Genomic DNA, 18,599 nt, shown 5'->3' on the forward strand with positions numbered 1-18,599 from the left:
ACATATGTCTTAAGCACCTCAGTAGGAAAAAAATAACACAATTTTTTTTAAAAACCACACAAAACAGTTTTTGCTTACAGTGCACAGCAAGTTACACAGTGTTCTTAATATAACTGTACTTTTTCTGGTTCGCCAACCTTACTCGCGTATACCAAAACGTTCTGCCTTGTCAGATCCTTTGCCATGCTGAAAGCGGATGACACTTGCGCGGCGACACAGCAGTATAGGTCCCCGTACGGACCACCAAATGTAACACATAGTGTAGAAATGAGGACTCAAGACAGGCAGGTACTCGGTAAAGCAGTGTCTTTTAATGGAAGCAGACACTGCACTTTAGCATGCATATAGGGGAATTCAATATGGAGCGAAAACTCCGTTTTTGCATTAATATCGCACCTATGACGTCATTATCGCAGGTTTTAGTTTTACACTGTATTCAATTTCAAAGACTTCGCAGGTTTGAAAAGTCTTTGAAAAAAAACGGGGATAACTTTTCACCACTGAATAGGTGGCGAAAAAAAGTGCAGAATTGGGGTTTAGGGGTGCAGGCTTAAAAAAAATAGCCTGCACCCCTGGGAAAGACATTTTAAAAATAACTGTCAAAAAAAGTTTTAAAAAAATAGGGACACCCCAAAAAAATTTATAAAAGGGGTGAAAAAAAAAATGGGAAAAAAGTGTTTCAAAATAGGGAAATAGGTTCAGGGCTATTCTGCAAGTATGCGGCAGATGTTTTCTAGAATAGGCTATTAGCGGCAGGTGCATAGTTGCAGAATTTTTAAAAACTTACTTTAGGGACATAAAAATATGCTAGTACCCATTTTCATGTACCCCAAATTTGATGGGACCACTTAAAAAAATGAATAAAATAACCTAAGTGCTCTTCTGCAACACTTCTTCAATGTCGGGAAAAAAACACCTGCTGCGGCTATTTAAATCCCCAACTTTCATTTGCAGGCTAAAACGGGGGTACCCATAGTGATCCCCCATGTTTTTACAACTTTAGGGGGGGTCCTACAATTTTTTCCAGGAAAATTTCGTAGTTTATCGCAAATCCCACTTCGCCAGGTCCTGTTTACGTAGATTTTGTATTGAATACGGGGTTAAAGCGGGCGGGCGCGCGCCCGATACTTTATCCCTGAAAAATCTCTGATGTGGAGCGAAAAGATCAGCACGGACTTTTCGCTCCCATATTGAATACCCCTCATAGGCTTAAGCTGGCCACACACTAGACCAACTTACATCCAACCATCCAACTAGTTGATTGGTTGGAATGAAAATCTGGTAAGGAATGAAAGCAAATGACAATCAGCAATTTGCTTACAAGCGCTGGAAATTGGACAAAAACTGTTGTTTGAACAAATTGTTTAGATCAAACATTTAACAAACTTGTCTGAATGGCCATTTTCATCTGTTTTCTGGCATTTAGGAGCAAATTGCTGATAATAATTTACTCCCATACGTTTCCAGATTTTCATTCCAACCAATCAAGTAGTTGGCTGGTTGGATGTAAGTTGGTCTAGTGTGTGGCCAGCTTTAGGCCTGGACACACAGGCATATAACACAAGTAATTAAACACAAATTGATGTCCCAGCACTCCCAGTGCTTAAAAGTCAGTCCCTGGCAGTACAACACTCTGGCCTACTAAACTGCCCGCTAGTCGGTGTCAGAGCACAGAGCACTGGGTGTGTGAGAGTTTTAAATTATCTTTGTCTCTCAGTGATGAGCTGCAGCTAGACCTGTGCAACTGTGAAAACCTGGAGTTCCACAGCTCCACTGCTACTACAGAATTCACAGGCTTCACTCTAGAGATGATCCCACAGGAATGTGGGCAATTCAGGTGAGAGACAACCCCTCTCACCACAGTGTGTGTGTATGTATATATATATATATATATAAATATATACATAATTATTATCCCAAAAAACAAAGTCATACAATTTACTGAGGCTGTCATTGATGACAAGCGATACACTGCTGATATCCAGTCCACAAACCACCCCAAAAAGCCCTTCGACCTCAGCACTCACAACAGGAATGACCATGACATTCTTTGTTTTTTGGCATCTAATGTCAGAATCAGTGAAGGGAGTTTTTGTTCTTGGATTGAGTATATCAGGCTGATGATCCATCTAGTGTTGATTGGGGACTTTTACCTCTGAGAGAGCAAAGGGCCTACATAGCAGTAAGCATCTGAGTATTATCAGCATTCAACAAGGTAATTTGAGACCCTGAAAGTTGAGGGAGAAGAGCTATTGTAGTTATGAGTTGTGCTTCTTGGCCTCTATATTAATAAGCACATAAGGCTGGGGGAAATTTTATAAGTGTTATGATTCTCTCACACAGGAGAGATCGCAGGACTGCTGACCAGGGCTAGATATGATGGAGGAGTGGCAGTCCTGTCACAACTAGGGCTAGCTGGAGTGTGGCTGCGGTTAATTACACAATAGATATAGAAAGGGTACACTAGCAGCATCCGTCCGCCCCTGTCCGGCTCCTTCCACTGGACATCGGAGCTCTTGTGTGCATGCGTGACCTGTAGGTCGCGCATGCGCAGTCCCGTCACTGCTCCGTCAGGAAAGGAGCAGTGAAGTGGCTCACTGGGACAGCTGATTTCGCATCAGCTGTCACCGCGCCGGAGCAATAATGAATTGGTCTGGCAGCCATGGTGAGTCAGAATGTTAATTATCTGGGTCCGTTCGGATCCCGATAACATCATAAAAAGGCCCCACAGCCTGAAAAATAACATATAGGTTTGTATATATTAAATAGTGTATGTTACTGAGTACTATGTCTAAGCAGCTCTGGAGTAGGATGGCGAGTATACGACCCTGGGGAAGACAGGATCATCCCTGGGGTAGACAGGAGGGGTGTGGGGTGGTTGAGAGGGCAGTGTATGTCCTGGTACTATGTCTAAGAGGCTGGGAAGTAGGGTGGTGAGTGTACATCCCCGGGGTAGGCAGGAGGGGGGTGGGTAGGTGGTAGAGTGGGCAGTTTATGTCCCTGGGCAGATTACAGGTATGTTCCATAGGCGGGGGTGGAACTAATTAGCCTATCGCCCGACCCACCAGAGTCAGCGGTTGGAGTACAAGCTCCATATACTCTGCTGCTGGGGGCAGGATTGGAGTAGTAATAGCAGGGGGCAGGAAGGGAGTAATAGTGGGAAGCAGGGGGTAGGCATAGTAGTGGGAAGCAGGAGGCAGAATGGTAGGAATAGTAATGAGAATTAGAGGTCATGATGGGAGTGCTAGTGAGAAGCAGCTGGGAGGTTGGGAGTAGTAGTGGGAAGCAGGGGCAGGATGGGAGTAGTAGAAGCAGGGGGTAGGATGAGAGTAGTAGTTAGAAGCAGGGGGCAGGATGGGAGTAGTAGTGGGAAGCAGAGAGCAGGATGGGAGTAGTAGTTAGAAGCAGGGGCATGATGGGAGTAGTAGGTAGGATGTGGCAGAATGGGAGTACTATTGGGAAGCAGGGGCAGGATGGGAGTAGCAGTTAAACGGAGGGGGCAGGATATAAGTAGTGGTGGGAAGCAGGAAGAAAGGGTTTGGAAGGAATTCACCTTGAAAAAGTATTCTCCGCAGAGCTCACCTGTGCCGGCGGCCGTTCTTCCCTCCGTTTACTACAGACAGCCCTGTCCCACTAATACCCGGCTCCTTCTTCAAACTACAAAGCTGCAGTACGTGCACCCTGCAGCGCGCACAACTCTGCATTCCTCAAGCCTGACCCATCCCATAGACATGGGGTAGGCAGGCAGCGGAAAAGGAGGGAGGGGACACAGGAGGGAGGGGACTTCTGGGAGCTGGGAGGCAGCTTCCCGGAAGTGCGGCAGCTGGGCCAGTGTGGCCCTGCTGCTGCAGAGTGAAGTTATGAATCGGCGCAGACCGTCTGGCACTGTCAGCCCTTTTAGTGGGGAGCATGGGACCGGCCCAACGGGAATATTCCCGCTGTCCAGTTGGCCCAATCCACCCCTGGTAGACCGGCAAGCACTTAGGAACTGAACACACCAAACATACACTGGTAATGACACAGTATAACTGGCATGGAGTGAAGGGCTGGCTGAAATTTAACAGAAGCAGGGTCCAATCAGAACCAATTCCTGGAGAGAGCAATTCCTAATCAAAGGCGTGAGTGCACCTGCTCAGCACACAGACAGCTAGGTAATTAGTGAGCACATGATACAAAACACAGACAGAAATGAATGACAGGCTATGATCTGAAAATAGACAAGACAGCTACCCGCTAAAAGCCAGAACAATGACAGGACATGATGCAGTATCCCAGTAACAACCAGGGCCGATGCAAGGTTTCTTGGCACCCTAGGCATTTCTTCAGCCTTATGCCCCCACCCTCGATAGCTACCAAAGCCCTTATACAGTGCCCCCAGTAGTGGCCCCCCTATGCAGTGCCCCCAGTAGTGGCCCCCCCAGCAGTAATCCCTCCCTGTGCAGTGCCCCCAGTAGTGGTCCCACCACTGCAGTGCCTCCAGTAGCAGTGCCCATAGTAGTAGCCACTCCAGCAGTAATCACCCCCTATGTAGTGCCCCCAGTAGTAGTCCCAGCAGTGCCCACAGTAGCAGTCAGCCCCAGCAGTGCCCCCCAACAGTAGTACCCCTAGTATTAATCCCCCTCTATGCAGTGTCCCACCAGTGTGCAGTACCCCCAGCAGTGCCCCTAGTAGTCCTCCCAGCAGTGCTCCTAGTAGTAGCCCCAACAGTGCCCCTAGTAGTACCCCCAGCAGTGCCCCTAGTAGCACCCTGTCCCCCCCCACCAGACACACACACACGAAAAAAAAAACCTCCACTTACCTTAATCCCTGCTTCGGCATGCTCCTCTGTCCGGCGTCCTCCCGGGCCGGCCCGCTCTCTGCATGATGGGAGAGACGTCATGATGTCTCTCCCATCAGCCACTGCGGTGGCCGGAAGATGGAGCTCATGAGTGAGCTCCAGCCCGGCTCCGGCAGTGGGCACAGCAGCCGATGAGAGTCTGTTTGACTCTCATTGGCTGCTCAAACAAACACACAGCTGCCGGCGACGGCGGCTGTGTTTTTGTTCCTAGTAGTGTAGTACGGATGGCAGTTATGTGCCGTCCACACTACCGCCCTGCAGTGGCCGGCGCTCTTAGGCAATTGCCTAAGTTTGCCTAGTGGTAGCGCCGGCCCTGGTAACAACTATGCCTGTGAACTGCCACCAAGATGATTTGCTAACTGCAAATCCTAACAATAAGGAGTAATAGAAGTAATAGAAATCTTCTACTATTTCCTTTGGATTGTGTTATGGACCTGTTTTTTCTCTTTTTTAGTTTGCCAATCAAACCAAGAACCCTCTTTTGCCTCTTCTGCTTTTTCACTAAAATGGAGCCTGCTTTATCAGCTTTAGTGATTTTTTTATGAAACCATTTCATTGATGGAACAAAAGATAACAGGAATATTCACCAAACCCCTTGAATTGATGGAAAAACTGATAAGAGGCATATCCACCAAACCCTTTTATTTATGGAACAAAAGACAAGAGTGATATCCACCAAAGAACAGAGGTACCTGTAACAAGAAGCATATCCACCACAAAAATTATGCAGGATCCTATTTTTAAGAAGTGTTGATTTATGCAATGTAGTTAAAAAAAATGTCTGTCCCTCATGGATAGGTCTTAAAAGATTGCAAGTCCTAGAGATGGTGGTACCATACTTGCCAACTTTTGATTTGTCCCCTCTGAAAGAGTGCCCAGAGAGGAGGAACAGTTAATTACTAAGAGTGCAGTGTTGAGTGCTCCTCATCATTAGGGTCCACCCACTCGCTGCATAATGCAATGAACCACGGGTCTATGAAGAAAGAGTGGTGCCAAAATAACGCAGGAGCGCCTCATATAGAACTCTTCCATTAGTCATAATGTTCCAGGAGAGAAGATAAGTATAGGTTATACAAATTGTGATTGATAAATGTGGTTTTGCTACAGAGGTGACACTTTTAATACAATTTACATTTTATAGAATACTAATTTAAATAATTGTAAGTTTCTAGAGTTAATTCTCTGGATGAGAAAATCTGTCTTCAAAAGACACATGAATGAATGTATAAACAAATGCATTCTAAATGAATTAAAGGGCATTAAATTTCTATTAACATTACTAAATTGAAAATGGCTGGAGTTATCCAACAAATGATTCAGAAAAGCATTGCAAGAAAAACGAAGGATGCACTGGTGTTTTCTTTACATAATGTATAAATTGTTTATTTTATCTTGATTGTTTTAATAAACAAGTCAGATCAATATTTTCACATGGTAGAAACAAACACATCTTTTGAAAATCATGACACTGATACTACAGAGATGGAACTGGTGAACAAGAGAATTTTAGAATGTAAGCTCTTTTGAGCAGGGCCCTCTACCATCTTGTGCTTAACCCTACTTTATTTTAATTTATCTCTTACTCCCCACTAGGGCAACTAACACTTGGTGCCTATGTGGGTGTAAAGGTCGCTAATATAGCAATGTTTATTATTCTTGTCCGTGTATTGTATTGTAAGTAGCTGGTTACTTATTTGTTTATGTACTTTGAAAGGCGTTGCAGAACACTTGTGGCGCCATATAAATAAATGATAATAATAATAATAACAACAGTTGATCAGCATGCAAAAACTGTACTGTTTGCTTTTATCATTTACTAGAGTGGTGCAAACTGTTTAAGGAGGAGAAACTTTGCAAGACAACACAAATTTATATACGAGACAATAATAAGCTTCCATTAAGTGCATCAAAATAGCTTAAGAAGCAGTAGCACATAGAGAGCCTGATTCAGATGTGAACGCTATGTTAATGCAGCATGTCATACAAAAATTCCCTCCTATTCACATTTCACCACACAGTAGTACCCCTTATTTACATTTTGCAACACAGTAGTAGTGGCTCTCTTACACGTTATTATGACCCACAGTAGTAGAGCCCCTTATACACATTATCCCCTACAGCAATAGAGCCTTTATACACATTTTGCAACACAGTAGTAGAGGCCCTTATACAGATTATGCCAAGTTATGTGACCTGGACCTAATGCCCAGTTTCTCTAACAGCAGCACAGGCCTAATGCCTGCATATCAGGCCTGATTATCCCCATGGGCCTAGTGCCCGACAACCTAGTGGTCTAGGGAGGAGTTAATAAATACCAGTGTCCCAGGGCCCCCTACTGGTACACTGGGAGAGGCTGCAGTTGGGAGCTTCATTAGCCTCTTCCATGACTGACTGAGCTCTTTTTGGCACTTCCTCTTCTTTATCCCTTCACTAGCGAACTCCCTCCACTCGGCGGTGTCTGACATCAGTTGTCACGAGTTGCAATTGCTCGCTGTGGCTGCACCAGGATTGGCTACCAGCCTGCAAGCCGTGATTGGCTCGTGACAGGCACCAAATTCAAACAGTCGCTGTGCCTCAAATTTAAATAGAAGCGATTGCAGCATCAAGGCTACAATCAGCTCGCGCCCGGCGCCAAGTTTAATTTGCCACTGCTGATTTGCTGGCACTATGTGCCAATGCCTGGTCCCAGTGCTGGCTGCCACTGTCTGCTGCACTTCCGGCGACTGTATCTGACATTTGATCCCAGCACCAGCTGCTGCCATATAACACATCTATATTGTGCTGGAGAGCAGCGTCCCCTCTGCCGTGCCTGCCACGGTGTCCAGGACACCTCATGCCATTCTAGTTACGCCACTGCAGTAAGGACATGCACTGTAAAGATGTGTTTGTGTAATTGCTGAATAATGCAAGCCAGAAAAAAAATACTTGGCTGTTATGTCACCTCTTGTATGCAGTGGCTTCACTGTGGTAGATGACATCCAGTGTGGTAAATAAAACCTTCAAAAAGGGAGACGTGGTCTCACAGGGAAGGGGAGTGGCCTTGTGGCACATCTTGGTTTCATCACTCTTGGGGCTTGCCTAACACTCTCATAGATGTCGGGCTGACACCAGACACTCTCCCTGCACTGCTGGCTCCTTCTCAGTGATCGGGAGCTGGCCATGCACACTAACATCACAGTGTAGCACCTGGCTCTTGGTCACTGAAGAGGAGCCAGCATTTTGGTGCCACCGCCTCAGAGGATGACACATAATGCGGTCCGCACCCCCATAGTGACGCCACTGCTTGCACGGCACTGTGTACAGTGTCCATGTGGCACCTAACAAATTTAAGTTAATAATAATTATTTCCTAGTAATCAGAGGTAAGTGCAACTAGTGAATGAAGATTTTTTTTTTCCTTCAATTTAATTGATGCATAATAGCAAATGCATTTGTTGTACAGAATAAACCATACACATATGCTACTGTTGCCAACCAAAATGCATGTCATGCTCTGTATATGTGTTAAATTCACTTTTTGTGCATGCAAACTTTTTATAGTAAATTATGCTTATTTTGCAGTCACCTCCTCGTCTATCGTCATACTTGGCTTCACCAGACCCTATAAGACAGGGATGGGGAACCTCAGGCCCGGGGGCCGTATAAGGCCCCCGGAAACATTTGGTCTGGCCCTCTGAGCATTTTTCTGCTAACCTCATCTGGCTAGCACAGTGCCTGGAATGGCACCCTGCAGCCAGAATCTATGCAGCAGTGCCACCTGAAGCCTCCTTAGGACGCTTCAGATGGTCACACTGCTGCCCTTACAGTTCCCCAGAGCATCCTCAGGATGCTCCGTGCATTGCTGTAATTACGGCGATTGCGGCCTCGCTGCCGTGTGACGTCACACAGAGGGGGCGTGGCCTGCACTGGGCCCGCAAATAATGTTATATATATCAAAATGGCACTCGGCAGAAAAAAGGTTCCCCACCCTTGCTATAAGACTACAGTGGTCTGGCAGCCTCTGGGACTGATTCTGACTCACACAGATCTCTCTTCAGGTATGCAAGTGCAAATTTTTTCATAGAGCACGTGCAGATGTGAACTTATGCATCTTTGTGTATGTCCGTCCTATTCTGAGTTAGACACAACTTGGACGGATTGGTCTTCCCTGACAGGACATTTCAGGGTGTGAACTGGGTAGTGACAACGCAATCATATATTTCCATCCTGACTTGTGGGAGTGTGATAGGCGTGTATCAAAAACTCCTTGCGATTCTGAGTAGTGCATATGGAGTGGGGAAGCCTGTTTCTGACGGATTTCTTGCACCAAGCATGGGGCTAGTGCAAGTGCAGATACTGTACTAATGATGACGGTTGTGGTGGCCAGCAAAATATCAGTGGGCAGCAAGGCGTTTGCTTGCACAAGCATGAACCCCAGCCAAGTTGATCGCATACCGACATTAGTATAAGGTAGTAAATTTGTCTTCTGCGACTGCCCTTGAGCCACTTTGCATGCAACATAATCAGCCGCTCTGTTTGTTCCCTGCTGAATGAGGCCCTGTGTCTGAATATATCGGGATTGGGATGATTTGCAAAGTTGAATTGAATATTGTATAATAATACAATATGTATTGTATATGTATTTCTTAATAATATACAATCATGGACATAATAAATAATAACATTGCCTTTACCCAGTTTTAAAGTCTAAACAATCTAATTTTTATGTGAAAAAAAGCACATAACAGATTTTACTTTGTCATAATTCAACTAAAAAGTAGGCCAAGATGAAGGAAGTCATGTGTGAAACTGTGCTAGACAAGCTAATTAGATGTTACAAATAAATACATAGGCCCATATTCAATTTGAGCCGAGCCGCGTTAACGCGGCCCGGACTTAACGCCGACTTCGCCTGTTTTCCAGGTGTTAAAGTATTGCGCGCGTGCCCCCGTATCCCCGTATTCAATTTGAAAGTAGGCGAAAACAGGACCCGGCGATACTTGGATCGGTGGTAAAAAAAAAAGGGAATTTTCGGGAAATAATCCTAGGACCCCCCTAAAAATGTCCACACATGGGGGATCACTATGGGTACCCCTGTTTTTGGCTGCAAAAGAAAGTCGGGTTTTTAAATAGCCGCGGCAGGTGTTTTTTTTCCCCGACTTTGAACAAGTGATGCAAAAGAGCATTTAGCTTATTTTTTTCGTTTTTAAAAATGGTCCCATCAAATTTGGGGTACATGAAAATGGGTACTAGCATATTTTTAAGTCCCAAAATGCATTTTTTTTAAATTCTGCAAAAATGCACCTGCCACGGCTTTTTGAAACCCCGACTTCCTTCAGTAGTTAAAAATGGGGGTACCCATAGTGATCCCCCATGTCTACACATCTTTAGGGGGGTCCCTAGAATATTTTCCAAAAATTCCCATTGTGTTGTACCTGTAAAAAAAAGAAGTAAAAATTTACAAAAAAAATGACATAAGGTCTCCCCCCCAAAAGTCAAACCAACCCCAGGCTTGCCAGCCAGTGGTGGTTTCTAAAAATATGGGAAACAAAAAGTATAGGGTTCCACCGTATTTTAGAAATCAACCCAAGGCTGCAGGGACCAGTTCTGGTTTTAAATATAGGGGTAAATTAAACATGGGGATCCCCCTATATTTAAGACCAGACCCAACTGACCGGGGTGTAATGCCACAGCCCGGAGACCCAATCACCGGGGCTCCAGGTCCAAAACATTAGCACCCCAAATTGGTCAGCGTAAGCCGGTGATCTCGGTGGAGTCAGGGACACCCCAAAGAAGGGTCCCCCCCTCCCGAGCACCACAGGCTTACGCTGAAGCCCGGGGCTCTTCCATATACCCCTGGCTTGGTGGATATGGAGGTAATGGGGGGGCCAAATAATGTAAAAGTATTGTGTTTTACAGTGGAACTACAAGTGCCAGCATGCCTGCCATTTTGCACTTGTGGAACAACAAGTGCCAGCAGACATGCGGCACCTGTAACTTCACTGTAAAATAAATAGTTAAAAAAAGACAAAACACACACACCGTGACAGTATAACTTTATTACACACACCTACCCATTCACACTTACCTATACCAGATGAATCTGTCCCCTTCTCCAGTAGAATATCCTTAAAACATGGCACAGCAAAGAAGAATTCATACTCACCTATATCCTGGTGCTGGTCTCCGCAGCATCCCCGGGTCTTGGCAAAACAGAAAAACGAGTTTACCCGATCCAGGCACTAGCTATCAGTATGTGTGTTGCCACACATACTCATATCTCCCGAATGCCAGCTGCCGGTACATGCACGGAGCTGGCAGTCCCGAGAGCCAATCAGCGGCCGCGCTGACTGTAGAGCGGCCGCTGATTGGCTCCGGCTATTGACAGTTCCCACGTAGTGTGACTCACACACGTGGGAACTGTCAGTAGCCAGAGCCAATCAGCGGCTGTTCTACAGTCAGCACGGCCGCTGATTGGCTAATGGGACTGCAAAGCCCCGTTCAGTCCCGGCAGCTGGCATTCTGGAGCTATGAGTATGTGTGGCAACACACATACTGATAGCTAGTGCGTGGATCGGGTAAACTTGTTTTTTTTGTTTTGCCAAGTCCCGGTGATGCTGCGGAGATCAGCGCCAGGATATAGGTGAGTATGAATTCTTCTTTGCTGTGCCATGTTTTAAGCATATTCTACTGGAGAAGGGGACAGATTCATCTGGTATAGGTAAGTATGTGTGAATGGGTAGGTGTGTGTAATAAGGTTATATTGTCACTGTGTGTGTTTTGTCTTTTTTTAACTATTTATTTTACAGTGAAGTTATAGGTGCCGCATGTCTGCTGCCACTTGTTGTTCCACAAGTGCAAAATGGCAGGCATGCTGGCACTTGTAGTTCCACTGTAAAACACAATAGTTTTACATTATTTGGCCACCCCATTACCTCCATACCCACCAAGCCAGGGGTATGTGGAAGAGCCCCGGGCTTCAGCATAAGCCTGTGGTGCTCGGGAGGGGGGGGACCCTTCTTTGGGGGGTCCCTGACTCCCCCGAGATCACCGGCTTACGCTGACCAATTTGGGGTGCTAATGCTTTGGACCTGGAGCCCCGGTGATTGGGTCTCCGGGCTGTGGCAGGTACCGACACCCTGGTCAGTTGCGTCTGGTGCTGGTCTTAAATTTAAGGGTATCCCCACATTTTTTTTACCTCTATATTTAAAACCAGAACTGGTCCCTGCAGCCTTGGGTTGGTTTCTAAAATACGGTGGAACCCTACACTTTTTGTTCCCCATATTTTTAGAAACCACCACTGGCTGGCAAGCCTGGGGCTGGTTTGGCTTTTGGGGGGGGACCTTACGTCATATTTTTGTAAATTTTTGCCCCGTTTTTTTACAGGTTAAACAAAACGGGAATTTTTGGAAAATATTCTAGGGACCCCCCTAAAGAAGTGTAGACATAGGGGAGGACAAAGGGTACCCCCTTTTTTAACTCCTGAACGAAGTCGGGGTTTCTAATAGCTGTGGCAGGTGCATAAATGCGGCTTTGAATAAGGTGATGCAGAAAAGCATTTTGAAGGTTTTTTTAGGGCAAAACAACTATGGCCATCAAATTTGGGGTACTTGAAAATGGGGTTTAGCATATTTTAAAGTTGCTAAAGTGACTTTAAAAAAATTTGAAAAACCCACCTGCTGCAAACACCTGCAATCAAAAAAACACTTGGGGCATACTTGGGGACCCCCGCAGAGTCAAGTTCTCTATTTTTTAAGTTTGTACCCCAACTTTTTTTTCGCCCCCTTTTTCAAATAAATTTTTGGGGTGTCCTTAATTTTTTATTTTTTTTTACACAGATTACCTTTGGGGGACTGTCTGAAGGCTGCACGGGGGTTCCCAAAATGTTGCACGCCAAAACGCCAATTCTGCACTTTTTAACGCCTGCCATTCATAGGCGATACTTTACTGCCTATTACATTGCATTGACTTAACGCCTAGGTAGAAAGTTTTTCAAATTGAATACAGGGTAAAACTAAAACAGGCGATAATTACGTCATCGGTGGTAAATTACCGCGAATCCGGACTTAATGCCTCAAATTGAATACGGCCCATAGTGGTCAACTTGAATATATAAACAATATTTTATTTGCACATGAAATATGTGTACAGGAGACAAAATTTAAAACTCAGAAAAATGTGCTGGTACCAGATTCACTTAAATACAATGCTATTACAGTCACAAAGAGAAATAAGTGATCACTATTGAAACAACATTATACATCAAAAAATTGCTACACTTATAATTACAACATGTATAACCAATATAAAATAAAGAGTACCTCTAAAGGCCCCCATACATCAGAGATTGATTGCAGCAATCGTGCAATTTGCAATCGATTGTGTATAAAAATCTTTCCCTTTTTCAATCGATTGCATATTGGAGAGATGCCACAATCGATTGAAAAAGGGAAAGATTTTTATACACAATCGATTGCAAATTGCATGATTGCTGCAATCAATCTCTGATGTATGGGGGCCTTAACATAGATCTATTAATTCCACCTGACAGGGAATAAGATTCCAAAAAACAGTGTCACCTGTAGGTAATTGGTAGGAGATATCAAATAATATGTGAACCACTTAAGAAACACAAATCCTTCCCTGAACTCGACGACTTAAAGATACAATTCACCCAATAAATAGTCCTTCACCGAAGGTGCTATGATTCAATTAAAATGTATATTGTTTATTGTCTTTATTTATTCAAGCTGACCTCTTTTTACAAGTATTGTACATCTAATTAGCTAGCCTGTTTCTAGCGCTGTAAAGCTGGGCATCTACTATACAATTTCTGTCAAATATCTGTCCAATCTAGCTGGTTGGAATGAAAACCTGGTAATGTATGGGAGCAAATGACAGTCAATCATATGGTTTTAAATACTGAAAAAAGGACAAAAAAATTGTTCAAATTGGTTAAATTTGTGTGTTTTAAGTAATTTGTCTGAACAACCATTTTTGGCTATTTTCCAGTGTTTGTGACCAAATGGATGATTGTCATTTGCTCCCATACATTACCAGGTTTTCATTCCAACCAGCCAGATTGGACAGATATCTGACAGAAAATTGTATAGTGGGTGCCCAGCTTTATACTGTACATAAATCTTTTTTTAGGGCTGGCATTCCTTATAACAGCTGCAGTCCAGACAATTCTGCCTAGTTACATTACTTGTCGTGTAAAACTGTAAAGACAACCCATGATGCCGTGGCATGTATACACATCTGTCCGATATGCATCTGTTTCATGGGAATTGTAAAGGAATATTTTTTCTATTTTTTAAAAATACTAAAAATATAAATCTAATAATTATTTGCCCATATTTTAATTAAGTACAACAACAAATACTACATACTGTAAGTCCTTTATTAATACATTTAGTACACAGGCTACACCAATTTTATTAATGTTTTTTAAGTGGTTATTTTTTTCTTCCAGGATAATGTTTTTTAGATATTTTCTAAATACATTAATGGAAATAACGTGAGTGCTATGTATAAGTGGCTGTATTTTGTTACAATATACGTCGCAAATCCAGCATCAGTGAAATCAGGATCAGATTCTGGTGGGAGCAGTCAGTAATGTGCAGCTGAACACTGAGCATGTCTCTGTGGAGCAGCCTGCAAGCAGCTTATTATGCACAAAGGCAGCACAGACGGAAGAGAAATACAGCAAACAAAAGCATTTCTTCCTTTACAGCAAAGGGGACGGATTTTCTCACTAAGCATCAGCTTTGTATCCCGGTGACATGTATTATTTGTTAGAGATCATCTATTTCTGAATAAGATGGGGAATCAGGATGGGAAGCTAAAGAAAACCTCGGGAGATGTACAGGAAAGAGCAGAGCATAGGCCCGAAGATGGAGAGAATACAAAAAAAGGAGGCAGAAGAACCCTAGGAAAACGCAGTGAGCAACATGGTAAAAAAAGAAGCAAGTCTGAGTCCAGAGCTTCTGTGTTCTCTAATTTAAGAATCAGAAAGACACTAGCAAGGTCCAAAGATGGTACATGTGATTCCAAGGAGGATATATTGGGAAAGCAACATCTGCAAACAGAAGAGCTGGACAGTACCCATTCAGTGACTATAAAAACTCCAGACGTTAGCATTTCAGCCGACGAAGGAGGCCTTTCTGATACAGATGCTGACAATTTCCAGATCTGCAAATCCCTGGTAGCAGCTGCTGCCAGTGAGATACAGGAAGGACAAAAGACCAGTTCAGGATCTGATACAGATATATACAGCTTTCATTCAGCCACTGAACAAGATGACTTGCTGTCTGACATCCAGTTGGCAATTCGGATGCAGTTTTCTGAAGAGGGATCTTATGAAAGTGAAGCTGGTCAGTCAAAAGTTTTTCAAGGACACCTCACAAGCTCCCACACATTATTTTGGGATGCAGGTGAACAGCTAACAAGTAATAAGGACAGAAACTCAAATGTAGCTCATTCAGATGAAAAAGAAGGTGTTGTTATTAATGGAACTGAAGGTTCTTATGAAGTAACTCTTAATGCATTAGGAAAGGGATGCCACCTTGAAGAAAGCTGCCAAGATACTGCAGGTAAGACAGCAACTGTAACAAATCATATTGATATCTCTTCTTCACTAGTACATATCAATGAAACTAGAGACTTAGGATCTATGTCTGATGGAAGTCCAAAGGAAAATATTACTACCATTACCGACTTTAGGGAACTTTCAAATGCAAATGGAGATAAGGATAATGTAAACTGTATAACAAAAGAGAAACATGGTTTATTACCTGAGCAAAATGATACAGTACTTCTTAGTTCAGCACCAGTCACTCAGGATAGGTACACAGCTGTCCAAAACGACACTGAAGGTAAAACACGTTCTGCAATTAAACCAAGCAGTCAACAAACCTCTTCAAACTGTTCTCCTTTTGCCTCACCTTTGCATAGTCCACAGTTTCGTAAAAAAATGGGCCAATTTCTTAAAGAGGACAATGTAGGCATTCGGAAGAACACAACCAGCAGCTTGACAGGGAGCAGCAGCATGTCTGCAGACTGGACATATGAAATGATCAAGGCCCAAAACAAAAATTTGAGGAAAGGAAGCTCACCAGAAATGTTACCGTATGGATCAAAAACTTCAAATGTTCCTGCATCAAGTTTTCCCAATGTGTTCACAGGTGAGGAAACATTTCATTTTTATTGACTGTAATTCAAATTTTTTCTATAAGTGTGAGTGGTATTGCGAAGATGACACCTAAACATACAAATATTGCCAAATTGATTGCTGTTACATGGAAGCCCTGACATATAGAATGAACAGTATAAACTGAACATACATTTTCTCCATGCAGCAGAGGCTGTACTGATGCTCATTGAACAGTTCACTAATGCTCATACACTTCTGTATGTACTTTTCATGTTATTAACATTGCCTTTTTTAATCATTATTACTGGTCTTTATTTCTATAGCACCAATATATTATGCAACACTATACAGATATGGCCTGAGGAGTAAGAGTTTTAAAAAAATGTAAATTGATCCTTTATTTTCACTCTTACTGCTAACTCTGCATAAGCCCTATAATGTTTATTCAGTCCTGGACACGGTAGAGCTTACAACATCTCTATTATAAAAATAAAACCCTAGGATTAATTTAGTTAGAGGTTAATTAATATACTATGAGGTTTTTGTCCTGTATTGCCAGTAGATGCGCTTCTGTGATGGCACTGTGCTAGAGTCTACTGCGTAAAGCGTAGATATACAGTAAAAATGGCACTGGTGCCAATTTACCTGTGATTTCTCTAATGCACATGCTTAAATTGTGCTTTACAATTGGGAACAAAACATTAATAAAACGAGACTGGGTAACAACAGACAGACAAAGAGGTAAGAGGGTCCTCCTTGCAAACTTGCAATCTATGGGAAAATAGGAATTTGATACATGAGGGTACGTGCTAAATATTCCATATGGTTCAGCCAGATTGCAGAGATTCTTGGTAGACTACATGATCCAGACACACAGCAACGTTATCCTTGGGTCAGTGGTTTGTGTAGAAAGATAACATACTGTATGTAAATTTATGTATGGACTGTATAAAAGGAGGCTAGAAATACAGAACATACTGTATGTATGTAAAGTTATGTGTGGAAGCTAGTTGGGTAGTGTAGTTTATGAAGGTTATGCAATTTTTATTATTTATTAACAGTTATTTATATAGCGTCAGCATATTCATTGGGAAGAAAACACAATAATAAAACAAGACTGGGTAATAACAGACAGACAAAGAGATAAGAGGTTGAAAAATAAGTCCTTATAGATGCAAATTAACAATCTTATTACCAGGTGCTTTAAGTATTCTGCAGCCAAAAACACATAAAAAAACCAGTTCAACCTTCTGTAAAAAATGGTTCTATGTAAAAAAAATTGTCATCCAGCGCTAAATAAATAAAAATATATAAATGGGCTTCGGTCAATCTCTTCTTCAATTATCAACAGAAGCACAATCAGTAGTTAATTATCCAATTCAAAATAATTCATAATAATAGTTCTGAATAATTCTTAAAAAAAAATATTTTCAGATAATTTGAAGCAAATAAATCCTTTTGCGGTTTTAAGCAATCACATGTGAAGTGGTAATGTTCTCAAAGCAATGCGCAAGAGATGAGAATGTAGAAAAAAACTTCCAAGTTTATTAATAATCAGTCTCAATCCACACAAAAACAAAACAAATACTAAAATTATTTCTCTTATAAAACCTTTCAAAGTCTCATCCAGAGAAAAAAGCAACTTTGTATGAAACAATGGTAATCTCACAAACAGTGATACTGCATATTTGTGGCTGGGATGGTCATGAAAATATTACAGACACCTCCTGTTAAATAGCATTTGTACAACCAAAAATGTATAAGGTGGCGCTAAATGACACAACAGATTCAGATAATAAAATATCCTATTTTAATCACAATATCACAATAAATAAAATACAATCTAAAAATGATATAGGACATAAACATATAAAAGAGGAAATAAAGTCCTCTCTATGACTCAAATAATGTATTAAATTGGCACAAAATTAGACACTAATGTGCCCACAATCTAATAAATGAGTACAAGAAAATAAACCAAAAATATGCCACATAAAGAACTACAATACAATGTTGCAGTAGTGCTAATGCATATCATTTTTGAAGTTCCAATAAAAATGGATTTAAATATGCATATGTGTATATTCAGTGTATCAGTGGAATTCCATATACTCACAGTCCTGGGAAAAAAAGAAAAAAAAATATATGTATAATAAGTGGCACCTCTTAATGACTGATGTTAAAAGAGTAGGTGTGCGGCTAGGGCTGGAGACAGAGACGACCCGCGCTGGTCATTGTGCCTTCGTCTCATGTGTGACTGTGAGTAAGCTCTGCCACGGACTTTACCTTTACACCTGCTACAGATGCTGGCATATTACTGGAGCGAACTGTGCTCCGCAACACAGAGCCAGCGCTGAAAATACAGTGCATATACGAATTGGCACATTGCTGAAGTACATTGGGACTGATACCTCACAGCTATCAAAGTGTCTGCTCAGCAGATTACACGGATACAGCAATACACCTACTCTTTTAACATCAGTCATTAAGAGGTGCCTCTTATTATACATATATTTTTTCTTTTTTTTCCCCAGGACTGTGAGTATATGGGATTCCATTGATACACTGAATATACACATATATGCATTTTTAAATCCATTTTTATTGGAACTTCAAATATCTGTGCAGT

At 42.5% G+C, this 18,599-nt stretch overlaps 1 protein-coding gene across 2 annotated transcripts in view; it reads left to right on the top strand.

Annotated features, from left to right (window-relative positions):
- Window positions 1–14,512: 14,512 nt before the first annotated feature.
- Window positions 14,513–18,599, top strand: part of FMN2 (formin 2) — a 414,500-nt gene continuing 410,413 nt past the window's right edge. For both annotated transcript variants that reach the window (XR_015880159.1, XM_088481581.1), the window contains exon 1: window positions 14,513–16,001. Coding sequence is in view for 1 of the 2 variants with exons in the window: in XM_088481581.1 (XP_088337707.1) it covers window positions 14,639–16,001 (1,363 nt within the window). In the remaining variant the exon portion in view is untranslated. The remainder of the gene's footprint in view (window positions 16,002–18,599) is intronic.

The sequence above is a fragment of the Taudactylus pleione genome, unplaced genomic scaffold, assembly GCF_031769625.1.
Source record: "Taudactylus pleione unplaced genomic scaffold, aTauple2 ptg000275l, whole genome shotgun sequence".
In the NCBI taxonomy this organism is placed as follows: Eukaryota; Metazoa; Chordata; class Amphibia; order Anura; family Myobatrachidae; genus Taudactylus; species Taudactylus pleione.